Source organism: Doryrhamphus excisus, chromosome 17 (genome assembly GCF_030265055.1).
Source record: "Doryrhamphus excisus isolate RoL2022-K1 chromosome 17, RoL_Dexc_1.0, whole genome shotgun sequence".
NCBI lineage: Eukaryota > Metazoa > Chordata > Actinopteri > Syngnathiformes > Syngnathidae > Doryrhamphus > Doryrhamphus excisus.
In genome coordinates, this window is record NC_080482.1 from 8,705,980 (window position 1) to 8,720,992 (window position 15,013).

At 41.5% G+C, this 15,013-nt stretch overlaps 3 protein-coding genes across 8 annotated transcripts; 2 read left to right on the plus strand and 1 right to left on the minus strand.

Annotated features, from left to right (window-relative positions):
* Positions 1-1,129: 1,129 nt before the first annotated feature.
* Positions 1,130-2,580, plus strand: cnfn (cornifelin). The gene is made up of 3 exons (XM_058053128.1): positions 1,130-1,253; positions 1,328-1,464; positions 2,197-2,580. Exons 1-3 carry the CDS (start codon positions 1,130-1,132, stop codon positions 2,284-2,286), a joined length of 351 nt encoding a protein of 116 aa, XP_057909111.1. The 3' UTR covers positions 2,287-2,580.
* A 681-nt stretch (positions 2,581-3,261) lies between these two features.
* On the plus strand, positions 3,262-9,454 carry tlr21 (toll-like receptor 21). 2 transcript variants are annotated; one of them, XM_058053108.1, is made up of 3 exons: positions 3,262-3,302; positions 4,848-4,924; positions 5,865-9,454. In XM_058053108.1, exon 3 carries the CDS (start codon positions 5,957-5,959, stop codon positions 8,936-8,938), a length of 2,982 nt encoding a protein of 993 aa, XP_057909091.1. In that variant the 5' UTR covers positions 3,262-3,302; positions 4,848-4,924; positions 5,865-5,956; the 3' UTR covers positions 8,939-9,454. The 2 variants fall into 2 exon arrangements, with proteins under 2 accessions (XP_057909091.1, XP_057909092.1); XM_058053109.1 differs by lacking the exon at positions 3,262-3,302 and adding an exon at positions 3,628-3,732.
* Positions 9,455-11,074: 1,620 nt separating this feature from the next.
* On the minus strand, positions 11,075-15,011 carry si:dkey-250k15.4 (uncharacterized). Of its 5 annotated transcripts, none has more exons than XM_058053113.1 (5): positions 14,908-14,993; positions 14,583-14,649; positions 13,370-14,346; positions 11,792-11,946; positions 11,075-11,722 (listed from the first exon to the last, which is right to left on the minus strand). In XM_058053113.1, exons 3-5 carry the CDS (start codon positions 14,337-14,339, stop codon positions 11,165-11,167), a joined length of 1,683 nt encoding a protein of 560 aa, XP_057909096.1. In that variant the 5' UTR covers positions 14,340-14,346; positions 14,583-14,649; positions 14,908-14,993; the 3' UTR covers positions 11,075-11,164. The 5 variants fall into 5 exon arrangements, with proteins under 5 accessions (XP_057909096.1, XP_057909097.1, XP_057909095.1 ...); XM_058053114.1 differs by lacking the exon at positions 14,908-14,993 and adding an exon at positions 14,755-14,836; XM_058053111.1 differs by having other exon boundaries at positions 11,076-11,722; positions 14,846-15,011.
* Between the last annotated feature and the right edge of the window lie 2 nt (positions 15,012-15,013).

Sequence of the window (15,013 nt, forward strand, 5' to 3'; positions counted from 1 at the left end):
GACTACCTAATGCATAACATTTACGTATCTTTAAAAATGATTGGAGTGCATGAGAAAGTGGAAAACAAATTGCAGCTCTCTTTGACCACATGCTCATTTATTAAAAAGTGTATTGCATTGTAAGGTTGCACGACGGACGAGTGGTTAGCACACAGGCCACACAGCTAGGAGACCCGAGTTTGATTCCACCCTCGGCCATTTCTGTGTGGAGTTTGCATGTTCTCCCCGTGCATGCGTGGGTTTTCTCCGGGTACTCCGGTTTCCTCCCACATTCCAAAAACATGCTAGGTTAATTGGCCACTCCAAATTGTCCATAGGTATGAATGTGAGTGTGAATGGTTGTTTGTCTGTATGTGCCCTGTGATTGGCTGGCGGCCAGTCCAGGGTGTATCCAGTCTCTCGCCCGAAGACAGCTGGGATAGGCTCCAGCTCCCCTCGTGAGGAAAAGCGGTAGAAAATGAATGGTTTTACTTTGACCCCCCTTTGACCTAAACACATTCTGATGATTTATGTTTCTAGAAAACATCACAAATTAATAATAAATATGCAAATCATGTTGATATATCATTCTATCTTGCCTGGAGGGGAAGAAATATCCTTCCCGTACACACTTTTGTGCAGTAACATGTCCTGTATATTAAGTTTTCGACACACCGGATGGGTACTTGAAGGTGTCACGCTACATGCTCTGTGCGTACACGTGCTTGTAGTGCTACTCATTTGGATAAACACTAGCGTTACATGACATCCAATACTGTAGGGTCATGGGTCATGTTCTATCTTTGGGCTATTTCTACATTGTGTATACACACCGCACCTGTTGACACACCTGATCCATTTCTATTGCTGAAATTAAAAAACAGCATAACATTCCTACTTTCTTTGTCAATTATTACAAGGGTGTACCCTTTTGAATGCTGTGGTACGCCCCAAAATCAAACATTCAAGGTGTGTTCTGTGGTGATGTCACACGGGCGTATAAGAGCCCACCTGAGGTGAGAGGGGGGGGTGTTCGAGACGGCGTTCAGACGCTTCTCATCGGGCAGGTGAGGCGAACCTCCTTAGCTCAAGCTACGGTGTGTACTCCTTTTGCTCAAACTCGGGATGCTCCCACTTCCTGTTTGCAGCCATGGCCTTCCAGCCTAACGTGGTGACATCTCAGTCTCAAGTTACCGTCAAACAGTACAGCGTGTCTTCTGGAGTATCCGACTGGAGCACAAACGTGTGCGGCTGTTGTGATGATTGCGGCATTTGTACGTAAAAAAAAAAAATGTGTTGGATAGTGATGCGTTGACATGATGGCTTCCTTCTACGTTTTTCCCTGCAGGTTTGTGTGGAACATTCGTGCCGTGCATTCTGGGCTGTAAGGTGGCTCAGGACAACGGGGAAAACTGCTGCCTGCCATTCCTCCCTGGAGCACTGATCGCTTTAAGGACCAGCATGCGTAGCAAATACCGCATTGAAGTAAGTAGTGTGAGGTATAATTTGACTACGAATGAAGCACCAATGCTAGCATAAATCCTCAAATAGCGGCATTTTAATCTCATTATTTGAGGTAGTATTGGACTTGGTAACTTCTCTTACACCAACTACCTCCATGTCCTCCTTGACTACATCCATAAACCTCCTCTTTGGTCTTCCTCTACGCCTCCTACCTTCATCCTTCTATCAATAGAAGGTCCCAACCATCTCGGTCTGGTCTCTCTGACTTTATCTCCAAGGCCTCTAACATGTAATAATGTCCCTCTGATGTACTCGTTCCTGATCCTATCCATCCTGGTCACTCCCATCTCTGCTACTGCCAGTTCTGATTCCTGTCTTTTCCTCAGTGACACTGTCTCTAGACCAAACATGGCTGGTCTCAGTGTTTTGTATACCATTCCTTTCATTTTAGCTGAAACTCTTCTATCACACATCATGCCTGACATTTTTCTCCACCTGTTCCATCCTGCCTGCACAAGGTTCTTCACCTCCTTTTCACAATCTCATCACAGGGAATACACTGTCCAGAAAAAAAAACAAGGAACTGCTGACAAATAAGTCTGTTTGTCTTACTTTCTGTGTTTTGTCGACTATCTTGGGTAATACAAATCTTAAGGTGATTATATGGGTGTTATTTCAAGTCTTGATGGCTCTAATAATGTTTAAAAAAAAAGTTAAATAATTGCCTGCATATCCTCTCACCCCCCCATATAGGGCTCAGTGTGTTGCGACTGGATGGTTATGGCGTGCGTGCCCCAGTGTGGATTGTGTCAAATGGCACGGGAGCAACGGATGCGAGAATAAGAGGAGCACAGGTTATTGACTTTAACATAAAAATGAATTCAATGTGGATTTTTATTTTGTTTTTCCTTTATTGGATATTGTTTCATCATATTCTGTTATTAAAACTGTAAACCAAACTGTGCTTAAAATCCATTCACACATTTGATCATAGTATTTGATCATATCATATTTTGATCAAAAATGTCAGCTATAAGAATCAATCTTTTGAAAATACTTCAGCCTTAAATATACATAATTATTGCTCAGATCTTTTGAGTTTTTAAAAAGGCCATTTAAAAAGGCCAATTTGTTTACATAAAGCCATGTTTTTAAACAAAAACAAGGCTAAAATATATCAATATATATCTATAAAACACAATCTGGTGTACAAATATAAAACTTAAAATAATTTAAGTCAATTGAAATCTTAAGATAACATAAATATGCTATCAAAAATGTGATTTCTTTTGTGTTATCTTGCCATTTTAGGCCATTTTAAGGACCAGAAATGACAACAAAATGTTGAGAAATATCAAAATGAATATCCTCTGATGACTTTGACTTATATTTATTCAACACAGCAAGAATGGATGACAAATAATAAAGGTAAACGTCACAAAATGTTATCAGAATCTCTAATATGGGTGAAAGGAGAGCCTGGAGCCAATGTGTTTCATAACAAGCTCAACAGCGACTCTGTGTGACGAAATTGTCTTCATGCAAAATACCGATATTGCATTAAGCACTGTTGCATTTAAAGCTATTATTTATTTGCATACAAGCACATCTGCATACTTCCAATATCCTTCCAATAAATACTATCCAAAAATGTGTGGTGTGACTTTATGTCTCTACAAGGTTTATTGTTTATATGTCGACTTGCCAATCAACAGCGCTGGTTCGATATGTTGACTGTTGTGACGTAAGCTGCTTTTTATATTTGCAAGTGGATATGAAAGGAAAAGCGACAGTTGTCTTCCTCTTTCTGATTAACAAGAGAAATCTCTTGAGAAGGCGAGACACCATTATTAGAACGGGTGAGTAAAAATACCTGATTCAATCTTAATTTTTATTCCTATTTATACAACAATATGCAGACAGTGTTTACGTCAATAAAAGTTGTTGAGTCATTGCCAAAAGCACATTATTTTTTTTCCAGATATGAGAATCCGGACATTCTGCGTTATAATAAAATGTACTGCTGGTTAAAGAAGTGCATCAAATATACCATGGTAGTAATTACATAGTGTGTCGTTAGAGTTTTGTCACATTTGAGTTGCAATGAAGTAAGACAAAAGGTGGGCTATAGCAAACATAACATGGAGAAAAGGGAAATGGAGACTACAGTAATAAGGAAATGAACTAGAGTGAAGCTGATGGACTGTCTGTGGACTCTAAAGCTACATCTATTGATATGGTTTATTGAATGGTTCAAAATATAACCGGAGATTCGAGAGAGTCTCTATGGTGAGTCTAGTTTTTTTTTTAATTATTTGTTTGATTATGTTATACTTAATATTCCCATATTATATCCAAGATGACTGTTGGGATTATTTCAAGATGTGTAGAGAAACCTGCTCTTTCTGTGACAAACCTGTCTTCAGTGTACTGAAATATCTGCTCGAAAATCAAAATTAGTTTACTAGTCTGCTTAACTGACATCAAAACCTGGATGGAACACAATTTCCTCAAAAACAGTGACCAAAGAGATATTATCATCATTGGTCCCAAAAACATCACAACATCCACCCATAACTTCTGTCTCAAACTCGACAGCGCCGCTGAATCCCTGATCCACGCGTTTATCACATCCAGAATCGACTACTGCAATCGTATTCTTTATGGTACAACGTCCAAAACCCTCAACAAATTACAATATATTCAGATCTCAGCTGCCCGCCTCCTCATCTCCACCCCGGTCCTTAAAAAAAAAAACTCTCTGGTTCTACCATATCTTACTTATTGTGTGGAAATATGGGGTAATAACTATAAAAGCAATCTTCACTTGCTAAATGTACTGCAAAAAAGGTCAGTAAGGATAATTCAAAATGCCGCCTACAGAGAACATACTAACTCCTTATTTCTAAAATCACAAATACTTAAACTTGCTGATATAGTTCATCTTCAAACAGCTAAAATAATGCATAAGGCTAAAAATAACCAATTAGCTAAAAATGTCATCCAATACTTCTCTACAAGAGAGGAGAAATATGATCTCAGGGAAGAACTACATTTGAAACACTTATATGCTAGGACTATGTTAAAAAGCCATAGCATTTCAGTATGTGGAATCAAACTATGGAATGGATTGAGTAAGACCCTCAAACAATGCACAACGATGAGCCAATTCAAGAAACAATACAAGCAGTTGATGTTTGCTAAATACAAGGATGAAGAGTCTTGAACCAGTCATGATGTGCTATACATATCACTATATGGACACTTACTATGGTAACCCGGAGAAAACCCACGTATGCACGGGGAGAACATGTAAACTCCACACAGAGATGGCCGAGGGTGGGATTGAACTCTGGTAACTACCCTTTGTCAGTCTTTCATATGGTTCTAATGGTCTTTTACAGGATCTCCAATGTGAGCGACCAACAGGAAAAGAACAACTTCATCCTTCCAAGGTGGTTCCAAAGAAGTTCCATCCCAAGTTAGTAGTGGCCCACCACACCACAAGCAAATTATTGTTTTTTTTACACTTTACCTATTCATAAACATCTCAAAACATTTTATGGGCATTGTTATTATATAGCTTCATCTTGATTCAATTTTGATTGGGTCAGAGTAAAATAATGTAAGGTATTTTATTAATCAAGGCTGCTCGGCGAGTGTTTAGCACGCAGACCTCACAGCTAGGAGACCAGGGTTCGATTCCACTCTTGGCCATTTCTGTGTGGAGTTTGCATATTCTCCCCGGGTTTTCTCTGGGTACTCCAGTTTCCTCCCACATTCCAAAAACATGCTAGGTTAATTGGTGACTCCAAATTGTCCATAGGTATGAATGTGAGTGTGAATGGTTGTTTGTCTATATGTGCCCTGTGATTGGCTGGCGACCAGTCCAGGGTGTACCCCACCTCTCGCCCGAAGTGTAAGGTAGTGTAACCATATGATAATGTAATGGTGATTTTTCACAACCATAATAAATAAGGCTCCAGGATGCCCGTGACGGGCTGTACGGTAGCCAAGTGGTTTGCGTGGAGGCCACACAGCGAGGAGACCCAAGTTCGATTCCACCCTTGGCCATCTCTGTGTGGAGTTTGCATGTTCTCCCCGTGCATGCGTGCGTTTTCCCCGGGTACTCCGGTTTCCGCCCACATTCCAAAAACATGCTAGGTTAATTGGCGACTCCAAATTGTCCGTAGGTATGAATGTGAGTGTGAATGGTTGTTTGTCTATATGTGCGCTGTGATTGGCAAACCTCGTGAGGTAGAAAATGAATGAATGAATTTTATGAAACAATCTGGCACATTCTTACATATGGGGCAAGACGGTAATACTAGTTTATGATACAGTATGTCTCCTAACCAATACGGTATGAGAAAAAGGTATTTGGTACGCCCATACCTAACTTGTGTCTTATGTTCTGTCAGATTTACCCTGATGAACGTCCAAAATTAACATCTAGGAGTCCGACTGAGTCCAGACACTGCCGGAAAGGCTGCTGGCACAAGAACAAGAAGCCATGGCAAGTGGATACCGCAAGTTATTACCACTGGCGGTGGCTCTCATAGCAGCCCAATTGGTCGCCACGTACACCTACAAAAACTGCATCGAAGAGATGGGCTCAGAGAAACGCAGTTTCAGATGCATGAACCGAAGGGACGCCAACATATCTGCCATTTTGGACGGCCTCCCAAAGTCGGTCCTCAATCTAACCATCATGGCTAATCCTATCCGGCACATTCCAGACAAGACCTTTACTCGTTTCGAGAACCTTCAGCGGCTCCGACTGGACTGTAACCATTTGAATGCTATCGACAACAACGCTTTTCACAACCTAAATCATCTTCAGTATCTCAATTTGTCCTTTAACAACATATACCAACTTAGCTCCTCCCCTTTTAAGAGCCTACACAATCTCACGTTTCTCTCGCTGAGAGGCAATAAATTAAAGCAGTTGCCTGAGGGTATTTTCTCAGCTCTCCTCAAGCTTGAAACTTTAGTCCTGGAGAAAAACCTCCTAACCAACTTCACCAGGATAGTTGAGTCTGTGTCCAACTTAAAGAAACTCCAGACACTTAAACTTTGTCGAAACAATTTCACCTCTCTAGTCCACTCCAATACTGTTTCGCTCCCTAAATCCCTCGATAAATTATACATCTGTAAAAATAATCTGTCCACATTAGGATGTCACCGTTCCTTCCTCGGGTATGTCCAGATTTTGGATCTGTCCTACAATTCCCAACTCCCCGCAATGGCATTTCAAGACTTGGACCTGGCAAACATCAACTACCTGAACTTGCGGTCAACAAGTGTGAACGTAGCAAAGCTCCTGAACATCAGCAACATCGGCGTTCATCACGTGGATTTTACTGGCACGGGTCTGAGTGACACAGGTCTGCTTATTGAGCTTTGCAAGTTGCTGAGCAGAAAAGCAAAGAGTATTCCGAACTTGCGTCTGGGCAATAACGGCATAAGTAATAGTAACCTAAGAAAAGACACACTGTCCTACTGTCCGAAGATCACCGCATTTCTGGATCTATCGCATAATAATCTGAAGAGCTCAGAGAAAAACAATGACTTAAATTGCTTTGTTTTTCTGCAAAATAGTCATAATCATCTAAAAACAATTAGTTATGAGCATAACCACCTGAGAACCCTTTACTCTTGCAATACAAAGCAGGTTCTGCCATTCTATAAGATGGAAGAGGTAACCTTCCGCTATAACCGCATACTGGTCGTCCAAGCTGATGCTTTCAGTCACACCCCAAATCTGAAAACCCTAAAGTTAAACATTAACACAATTGCTTTTCTCGATCATAAAGCGCTCAAGGGACTCACAAGACTCAAGACGCTCCGTTTGGACAATAACCTTTTAACAGATCTGTACAATGACACCTTCGAAGACCTGTTTGCTCTGAAAACACTCAACCTACGCAACAATCGTATAGCGGTCATTTTCAACGGGACATTTCTCAGTCTTGGCAATCTGACAATTTTGGACCTCGGAGGGAACAAAATCACTCATTTTGATGTATCCGGACTTGAGGGACTCAAAAGCCTCTCAAATTTATATCTAGATGGAAACTGTCTGAAACGGATCGAGACTTGTTTGCATTTTGTATTCTATGATACACTGACAGTGTTGGACTTGGAAAGAAATCAAATTCGCTTCCCCAAAAAAAGTGTCAGTTCGCCCTTCGTGAATCTGAGTCAACTTAAACACTTGAAATTAGGTGGCCAGGTTCTGTATGGCATTTCGGTTTTGCCGTACGCTTTCTTCCGTGGCCTCCAGAACCTGGCCTCACTTTATCTCAGCAATAATCAAATCTCTTACATTCCTCCCGATGCCTTTGACGACCTGACAGGTTTGAATTTCCTTACGCTGCAAAAGTGTTGTGATGTGAATATGCCGCTGCCATCGGGAGTCTTTAAAAACCTTCGGAATTTGTCCATATTAGATTTAGAGAATGCTGGCATTCAGAACTTTTCCAAAAAGGTTTTCGGAAATCTCACCAAGTTAAATAAACTGCAGCTCAACCACAACGGGATGCAAAGCATCGATATGCAGACATTGGAGAGTCTTACCAATCTGCGCTACTTGGACATACGGAACCTGCCTCTCAGTTGCACGTGCAGCAACAGGCTGTTGCAAAACTGGACGCTTCATAATCCGGATGTCCAGGTGGTGTATCTTTATAATCTGCCGTGCCAACAAGGCGAGAAAGACAACTTCTACAACTTTGACACCAAAGTCTGCTTCATTGACCTTGAGGGGTATCTTTTCTTGAGCACAGCTTTAGTTACTGCTCTGTTCACAACCTGTACGCTACTTTACGTTAAACTTTACTGGAAACTGAAGTACAGCTACTACGTGTTTTGTTCCTGGTTCGGTGACCAATGGCGTAGGTTCAAAGAGGAGGAAGAGAATTGCACTTATGATGCATTTATTTCCTATAACTCCAACGACGAACAATGGGTCATGGAGCAGTTGCTGCCCAACCTGGAGGGCAACGGTTCGTGCTTTAAACTCTGCCTACATCATAGAGACTTTGAGCCCGGACGAGATATCGTGGACAATATCGTCACGGCCGTGTACGGTAGTCGCAAAACAATCTGCGTTGTGAGCAGGAATTTCCTCCAAAGTGAGTGGTGCTCCCTGGAAATCCAACTGGCCAGCTACCGGTTATTTGACGAGCACAGAGACGTCCTACTGTTGGTCTTCCTGGAACCAATCACCGAGCACCAAATGTCTTCCTATCACCGCATGAGGAAGGTCATGCTGAAGAAGACATATCTGCGGTGGCCTGGCTCAGGAGGTATTAACCCACTTCAGGCCCAAGAGCTGTTCTGGAAGCAGCTTCGCAAGGCAATGAGGACGGGCAGCAAAGTGGAAACGGAGGACGATGACATCGGGGAAGGTGGCGTGACTCTGGACAATTGTGATTTCGGAGATTCTGACACTCAGACTCTGATTGCGGATGAAAACTTTTATATTTCTTAAAATGTGATTGCTATATTAATGCAATGCTTTTATTGTTGTATGAAAGGGGAACCCTCAAAGTCAAAAATAAGTCATTCCATTAGACTAGAGCTGAAACAATGAATCGATTGCCCGATAATGAACCACTATTTTGGTATTCTATTCATGATTTTTTTTTTTATTTATAAAATATTATTAAAATTTCAGTCTCTGAAATGTGAATATTTTTTTATTTCATAAAAGCAGACCTATTATATTTGTGTTTTAGGCTAAATAAGATTCACACACAAGCTTTGACTATGAAAACAGAAAACTCTTACACATGAAACCACTGTTTGTTTAGTTCATATTGATTTGGTGGTCGGAAACTATCATCAAAAGAGACATTTTGCCTAATATTCAATTTTAAAAAAATGTCAGGAGCCACGAAATATTACATAACTTATAAATTTGTAAAAATGTTACCTGTGTAAACTACAAAAAAAATAAATAAACAGAAGTACGTATATCAGTGTTGTTGTGTTAATAACCATTCAAATTGTCCTGTCCTCGACTATCTTTGCAAAGAGGGGCATCGTTTCATTTTCTGATTAATTTGTTTATTTTTTAACTTGGATAAAAAAATGCTCTATTTTTATGAATAATTCTTTCATGTATTGTCCAACTTGCACACAGGCCAACTTGGCGATTTTATCACTAAAAAATTGGCAACTTTCCAAACCCTCTTGGTAACTTATTTTCTCAAAAGCGATGAATGACTTTTGCTGACGTAGTTGGGAGATTTTTCTGTTATTTGGAGTCATGAAAGTGAAAGCAGATGTTGTATTGTTCTGAGTGGTGAGTGCAGCCAACTGCAGCAGCACACTATCTGCCTCTCCTGGAGTCACCACCTGGCCGATTAGCATGTCAAGGGGTCCGAGCACACAGCGACAGCACGCTTCTCATGGTAGAACATATTACTACAATCAATGACTTAATATTTGACTTGCTTCTGAGTCAACTCAAAGCCCCCTCACTGCATACACCAGCCTACCGCCCCTTCGCTTGCTCATCCAATCAGCAGTCAAAGTGCGAGTCTAGATTCATGCACTCGCGGTGAGTGGGATGTTTCACATTGTTTTCGAAACTGCACATTTCTTCTACTTCAGTGTAAAAAAAAAATCACAGCGTTCAGTGAAGGAGGCTGAAACCAAATCTTGTTAGAATATACAGAATATACACACCACTGTGTTATATCACTCTGCAAAAACATTCCTGTTCCCCTTACATCAGGGGTCTCAAACATGCAGCCCGTGGGCCAAATGTGGCCCGCAGGACACTAGTTTGAGGCCCCCGCCTTGATATGAAAGGTTAATGCTAGTGCGGCACGCGCAAGTTTGATATGGATGCTGTATGGTATCATGCACCCAGAAAAAATTATTACGTTTGATTAATGTTCATGTTAAAGGTTAAATAACTGTTAATAGTTATCCTCCCTATCTGTGTGGAAGTGGTAAGTTTTTGGCTATTTAAGTTTAAAGGAAATAACTTGAAGGCTACCGTTTAGGTGGCTAGCTCTCTAGTTTGCGAGTTAGCATGTTTCACATAAATGTGACTATAGTCGTGTTTTGTCATGTCTACAGGGCTCTAATAATGCTTTGTTCATTTTAATCTGAAAAAAAATAATTTGTCTACCCACCAACTATATGTGGTTTCTTAAGTTTTTATTATTTGCTGTTTTATTATTATTATTATATTTATTTATTACTGATTGAGCTGTCTTTGGACGAGAGGCGGGGTACACCCTGGACTGGTCACCAGCCAATCACAGGGCACATATAGACAAACAACCATTCACACTCACATTCATACCTATGGACAATTTGAAGTCGCCAATTAACCTAGCATGTTTTTGGAATGTGGGAGGAAAACCGGAGTACCCGGAGAAAACCCACGCATGCGCCGGGAGAACATGCAAACTCCACACATAGATGGCCGAGGGTGGAATTGAACCCTGGTCTCCTAGCTGTGAGGTCTGCGTGCTAACCACTTGACCGCCGTGCCGCCTGCTGTAAACCAGTACATTAATATTACGCTGTGAAGGAAAACAATTTCAAATAGCTTCCAAATAGGCTTCAACATGCCTACATATTCTCCATATTCTGCAAACAACACACCTTTTTAACGTCTTAATGCAAGATTTGATGCTTTTACTATTATATTTTATTAAAATAAATGACCACACTGTGATGGAAACGAGAAGAAGCTTCAATACAGTCTCATTGGGGGAAAGGACCAGTGATCAGGACTTGGCAAGGGTGTTAGTGAAGGTGAAGGGTTTTTCTCAAGTATGTAAGATGGCGGGTAACGGATCCTGTCGCTTTGTTGGGCGTGTTGGGAGTGGAGGGAGGTTAATGCGGGGGGCTGACTGAAGTGGCTGAGCGGAGGGGGGTGAAATTGTCCGGAAAAGGTGGAGGGGAATGAATATTTTTCACTTTCTAACAAGTCCCGTTGAAAGGGAAACTGTTCAACAAAGTATCTACCTGTCAGGTCTTGGCAGCTCCTGTGACACCTTTTGTCGTCCGTGAATCTGCCCTCGAAGGGACCGAATGCGGACAACGATTTGTCTCTGGGCTGGTCGAAGTGGAAGTGCCGAGGCGGTGAGCTTTTCGATCTCCAGGCGGCAGACGTGGCAAATAAGTGATGACTGGATGACTCTGCGGAGGAGCCGAAGTCCATGCTGAAGTCTGGAGAACAACTGGGCCTGAATAGGTCTTCTAAAAGACGGACCGAGGTGTCCATGGGGCTCGTCAACCACCCATCCGCCTTCACAGGAAACAAAAGTTATATCAAGTCACTAAAGAGAACGATGCTGATAAAATATAAAGCGCTTACCCTTTCCGAGGGCTGTGGACTGAGCTGCCAAGGAAAACGCTTCCTTCCTGGGGTCTCTAAAGCTGAGGCGCCCTCAGTGGCAAAACGAGGCCGGACAACAGAGTTGATTTGAAATGGTGCTGAAAATTTGTCTGGAAAACACGTTTTAAAAGCATCTACAACAGTGATCTAGTGTAGTGTAGAATATAAATAGAGGCACAAGATTCTTCATGAACACATTTAATATTGCAACATTCATTTTGCTTAGTTTTTCAGTTCAGAGTGTAAAAAATTCTAAATTTCTTGGCGAGAAGTTGCTTGGTTCCACGTGTTGGTTTGCATTTATAAATCTGAAAATGCATATCTACGTAAAAATCTGTAAAATCTTCTCACATTTTTTTTGCAAGGAACAAAAAAGGCATCTTATGTTCGCGTCAATACTTCATTCTTGTTTCAAACATTTAGCTATAACATGTGTTAGCACAATGTTTTCAAGTGTTTATTAATGTAATAACAATATTTTTAGCACTATATGTTTCCCCGGAGTATAAGTCGCCTAAGTCAAAACAATGTATGACTAGTAAAATTTTTCAAAATTTTTTTTTCGCGTTTTCTCCGGGTACTCCGGTTTCCTCCCACATTCCAAAAAAAACATGCTAGGTTAATTGGTGACTCCAAATTGTCCATAGGTATGAATGTGAGTGTGAATGGTTGTTTGTCTATATGTGCCCTGTGATTGGCTGGCGACCAGCAGCCTCTCGGCAGACAGCTGGTATAGGCTCCAGCACCCTCGTGAGGATAAGCGGTAGAAAACAAAAGGCTAAATTAAATTCAGAAAACAAGAAGGCAAGGTCAACAAGCAAGTTAGCAGTGAGCAAGTACACCAAGCTCCCGATCTCATTCCACATTACTGAATCCATTAATGTCCATAATTAACATTTGAACACCTTAGAATATATTTAGATATACGTATATGTCGCGGGACCAGCCAAACTATTGTAAAAAAAATAAAATAAAAAGTATGTTATTTACTTCATAACCAGGAAGTGTTGTAGCCTAACATTAGCTACTTGTGCATCTGACAAAACATTGTAGTAGCGTTGGACATCACATTTGTGTTTACGCCTTCCTCCTCCATCATTAGGCGAGTGTTAAGAACTGTTTTATTGTTTCAACATATTATATTATGTGTGGCTATAATATTTTTCATTTTAAGACACTTCAAAAGTTTAGTTCAAAACATCGCAGGTCCAATAATTGCTGTCGATTACCGTACTGACCTGAATATAAGACGGTATTCTTTTTCCTTGTGGTCATTTTATATTCAGAGTTTAGAGTTAGAGTTAGCGCTAAGTGGTACCAAACAACTCCTTCACATGTGAGTCAAAGCTTTTCTTACTGTCACTCACACAGACATGTTAGCAAACAACTGTAGAGGCGTTATGATGCTAATTATACATAAATAATGGTGATCGCTGATGCAGAGTCCTCACGCAAGTGCCGAGCAGCTTAGAAATGAAATTAATAAAATAGGATTTCACTGATATTTAAAACCTGAAATGTTAAAAAAAAATGTAAAAAATTCATTTAATCGTTTACCTGGTGACCAAAGTCTCTGCTCATCTTTGCGAGCCGCCTTCTGATTCAAGCCTTCTCTTCCGAGCTGGACGTTGCAGCGTGTCCGCATGTGGAGGAGGTTCTGTTGGAGATGCGGCCCATGCGCCTCCTGGAGAGCGTGCACCAACACCTCCCTGCTCTCTGCCACCAGGTCTCGCTTCTTCATGAATGGAAAGCGCAAAGTGGCACACAAACGCTGGCCCATCGAGCTGACTGTCTTGGACAGCGAATCTTCTCTGGATGCATCAGAGGCGGTTTCTATGGTGACCAAGCTGCGAGGCCGACAGGGGCTTGGGCTGATGCTGGGAGCGGGTTGTTGGGAGTCAGGAGGGCCCTGGTTCTTGGGCGTGTGCTCCTCAGAAAACACTATAAGATGTGGCGTCTTCTCTTTTGGTTCCTGACAGGCAGGCTGTGTCTTTTCCGCTGCTTTTGAGCTTTCACCGCTTCCTGATGAAACACGCTGCTGCCCTGGTGTGATGTCTGGCCCCTGACTAGTACTTTGAAGCCTTTTCTTCTCACTTTCACCATCATCCTCTACACTGCTGAGAGGATGATTGTGAGACATTGAAGCTGCTTTTTCCTTCTTCTTGTGATCATCCTCTTCACTATAGAACTTTTTCTTCTGCTCCAGTAGCAAGCGTTCAATGTCAATAGACTTCACCTCATGGTTAAAGAGCCCGTGGTGACCAATCAGGCGGGCCGTTGTGATAATGCTCGGTTCTTGTGAGGGAGGAACCACGTCCGAGCAGTCCCTTCTGGGAGTGCAGCATCGAGAGTGTCGGCATCTGTTCAGATGTGCCACGTCTTGGCTGCTGTGACGGTGGCAGTGATGCTGACCATGCTTGGCTTTACTGCCGCCTCTCATCTGGCTACGCTCTTTACGCGACTTCAGATGCTTCATTTTGGGCTTGGTGTTACATTTGCAGGTTGATTTAGCATCCATGTTGCTCATGCTGATCCTTGTGAAGAGAGAACAGTCCTTCATACAGTAGAGTAGTCAATGTACAACTTGTATAACACGGATAGTTTTACTTTGCACTGAAAAAGATAATACCTGGCAACACAAGTAACTAAGTTAAGCATGGTGGTTCACTGAGGGAAATGTTTTATTGTCTAAAATAGCTGGCAACATAACTGTTACAACTTTAACACATATCCAGGTTTGATTTCTGTGTACTGTGTGGTATTTACTTACAAATTGATAACGTCGCCATCTACAGGAGGTCAGCCACAGGAGCCAAAGACTTCATAAATCGATGTACCTGGAAATCAAATTGCCTTAATTTCTAATAACCGCTCCACGTGATTACCATGAACGTTAGCTTGTTATAGTTAGCAAACAGGTGCCTTGTTAACACGCTGCGCACCTGAATGAAGTTATAGCATCTCGCTGTATTTTTAAGTCATTTCAACTTTAACCACATGTGACCAAAGACTCCATTCCAAAAAAATACTCACTCAACGATAGCGGTTGATGAGTGTTTAACCGACATTGCAATAAGATTATACTGAATTGTAACCTTTTAACTGTCGCGTCTAACGTGATTGCGTCAACCCAGCGCAGCAGTGACGCTTAATGACGTCACTAAAATTGGTCAGTCCATTTAGGCATCCAAGATGGGTTGA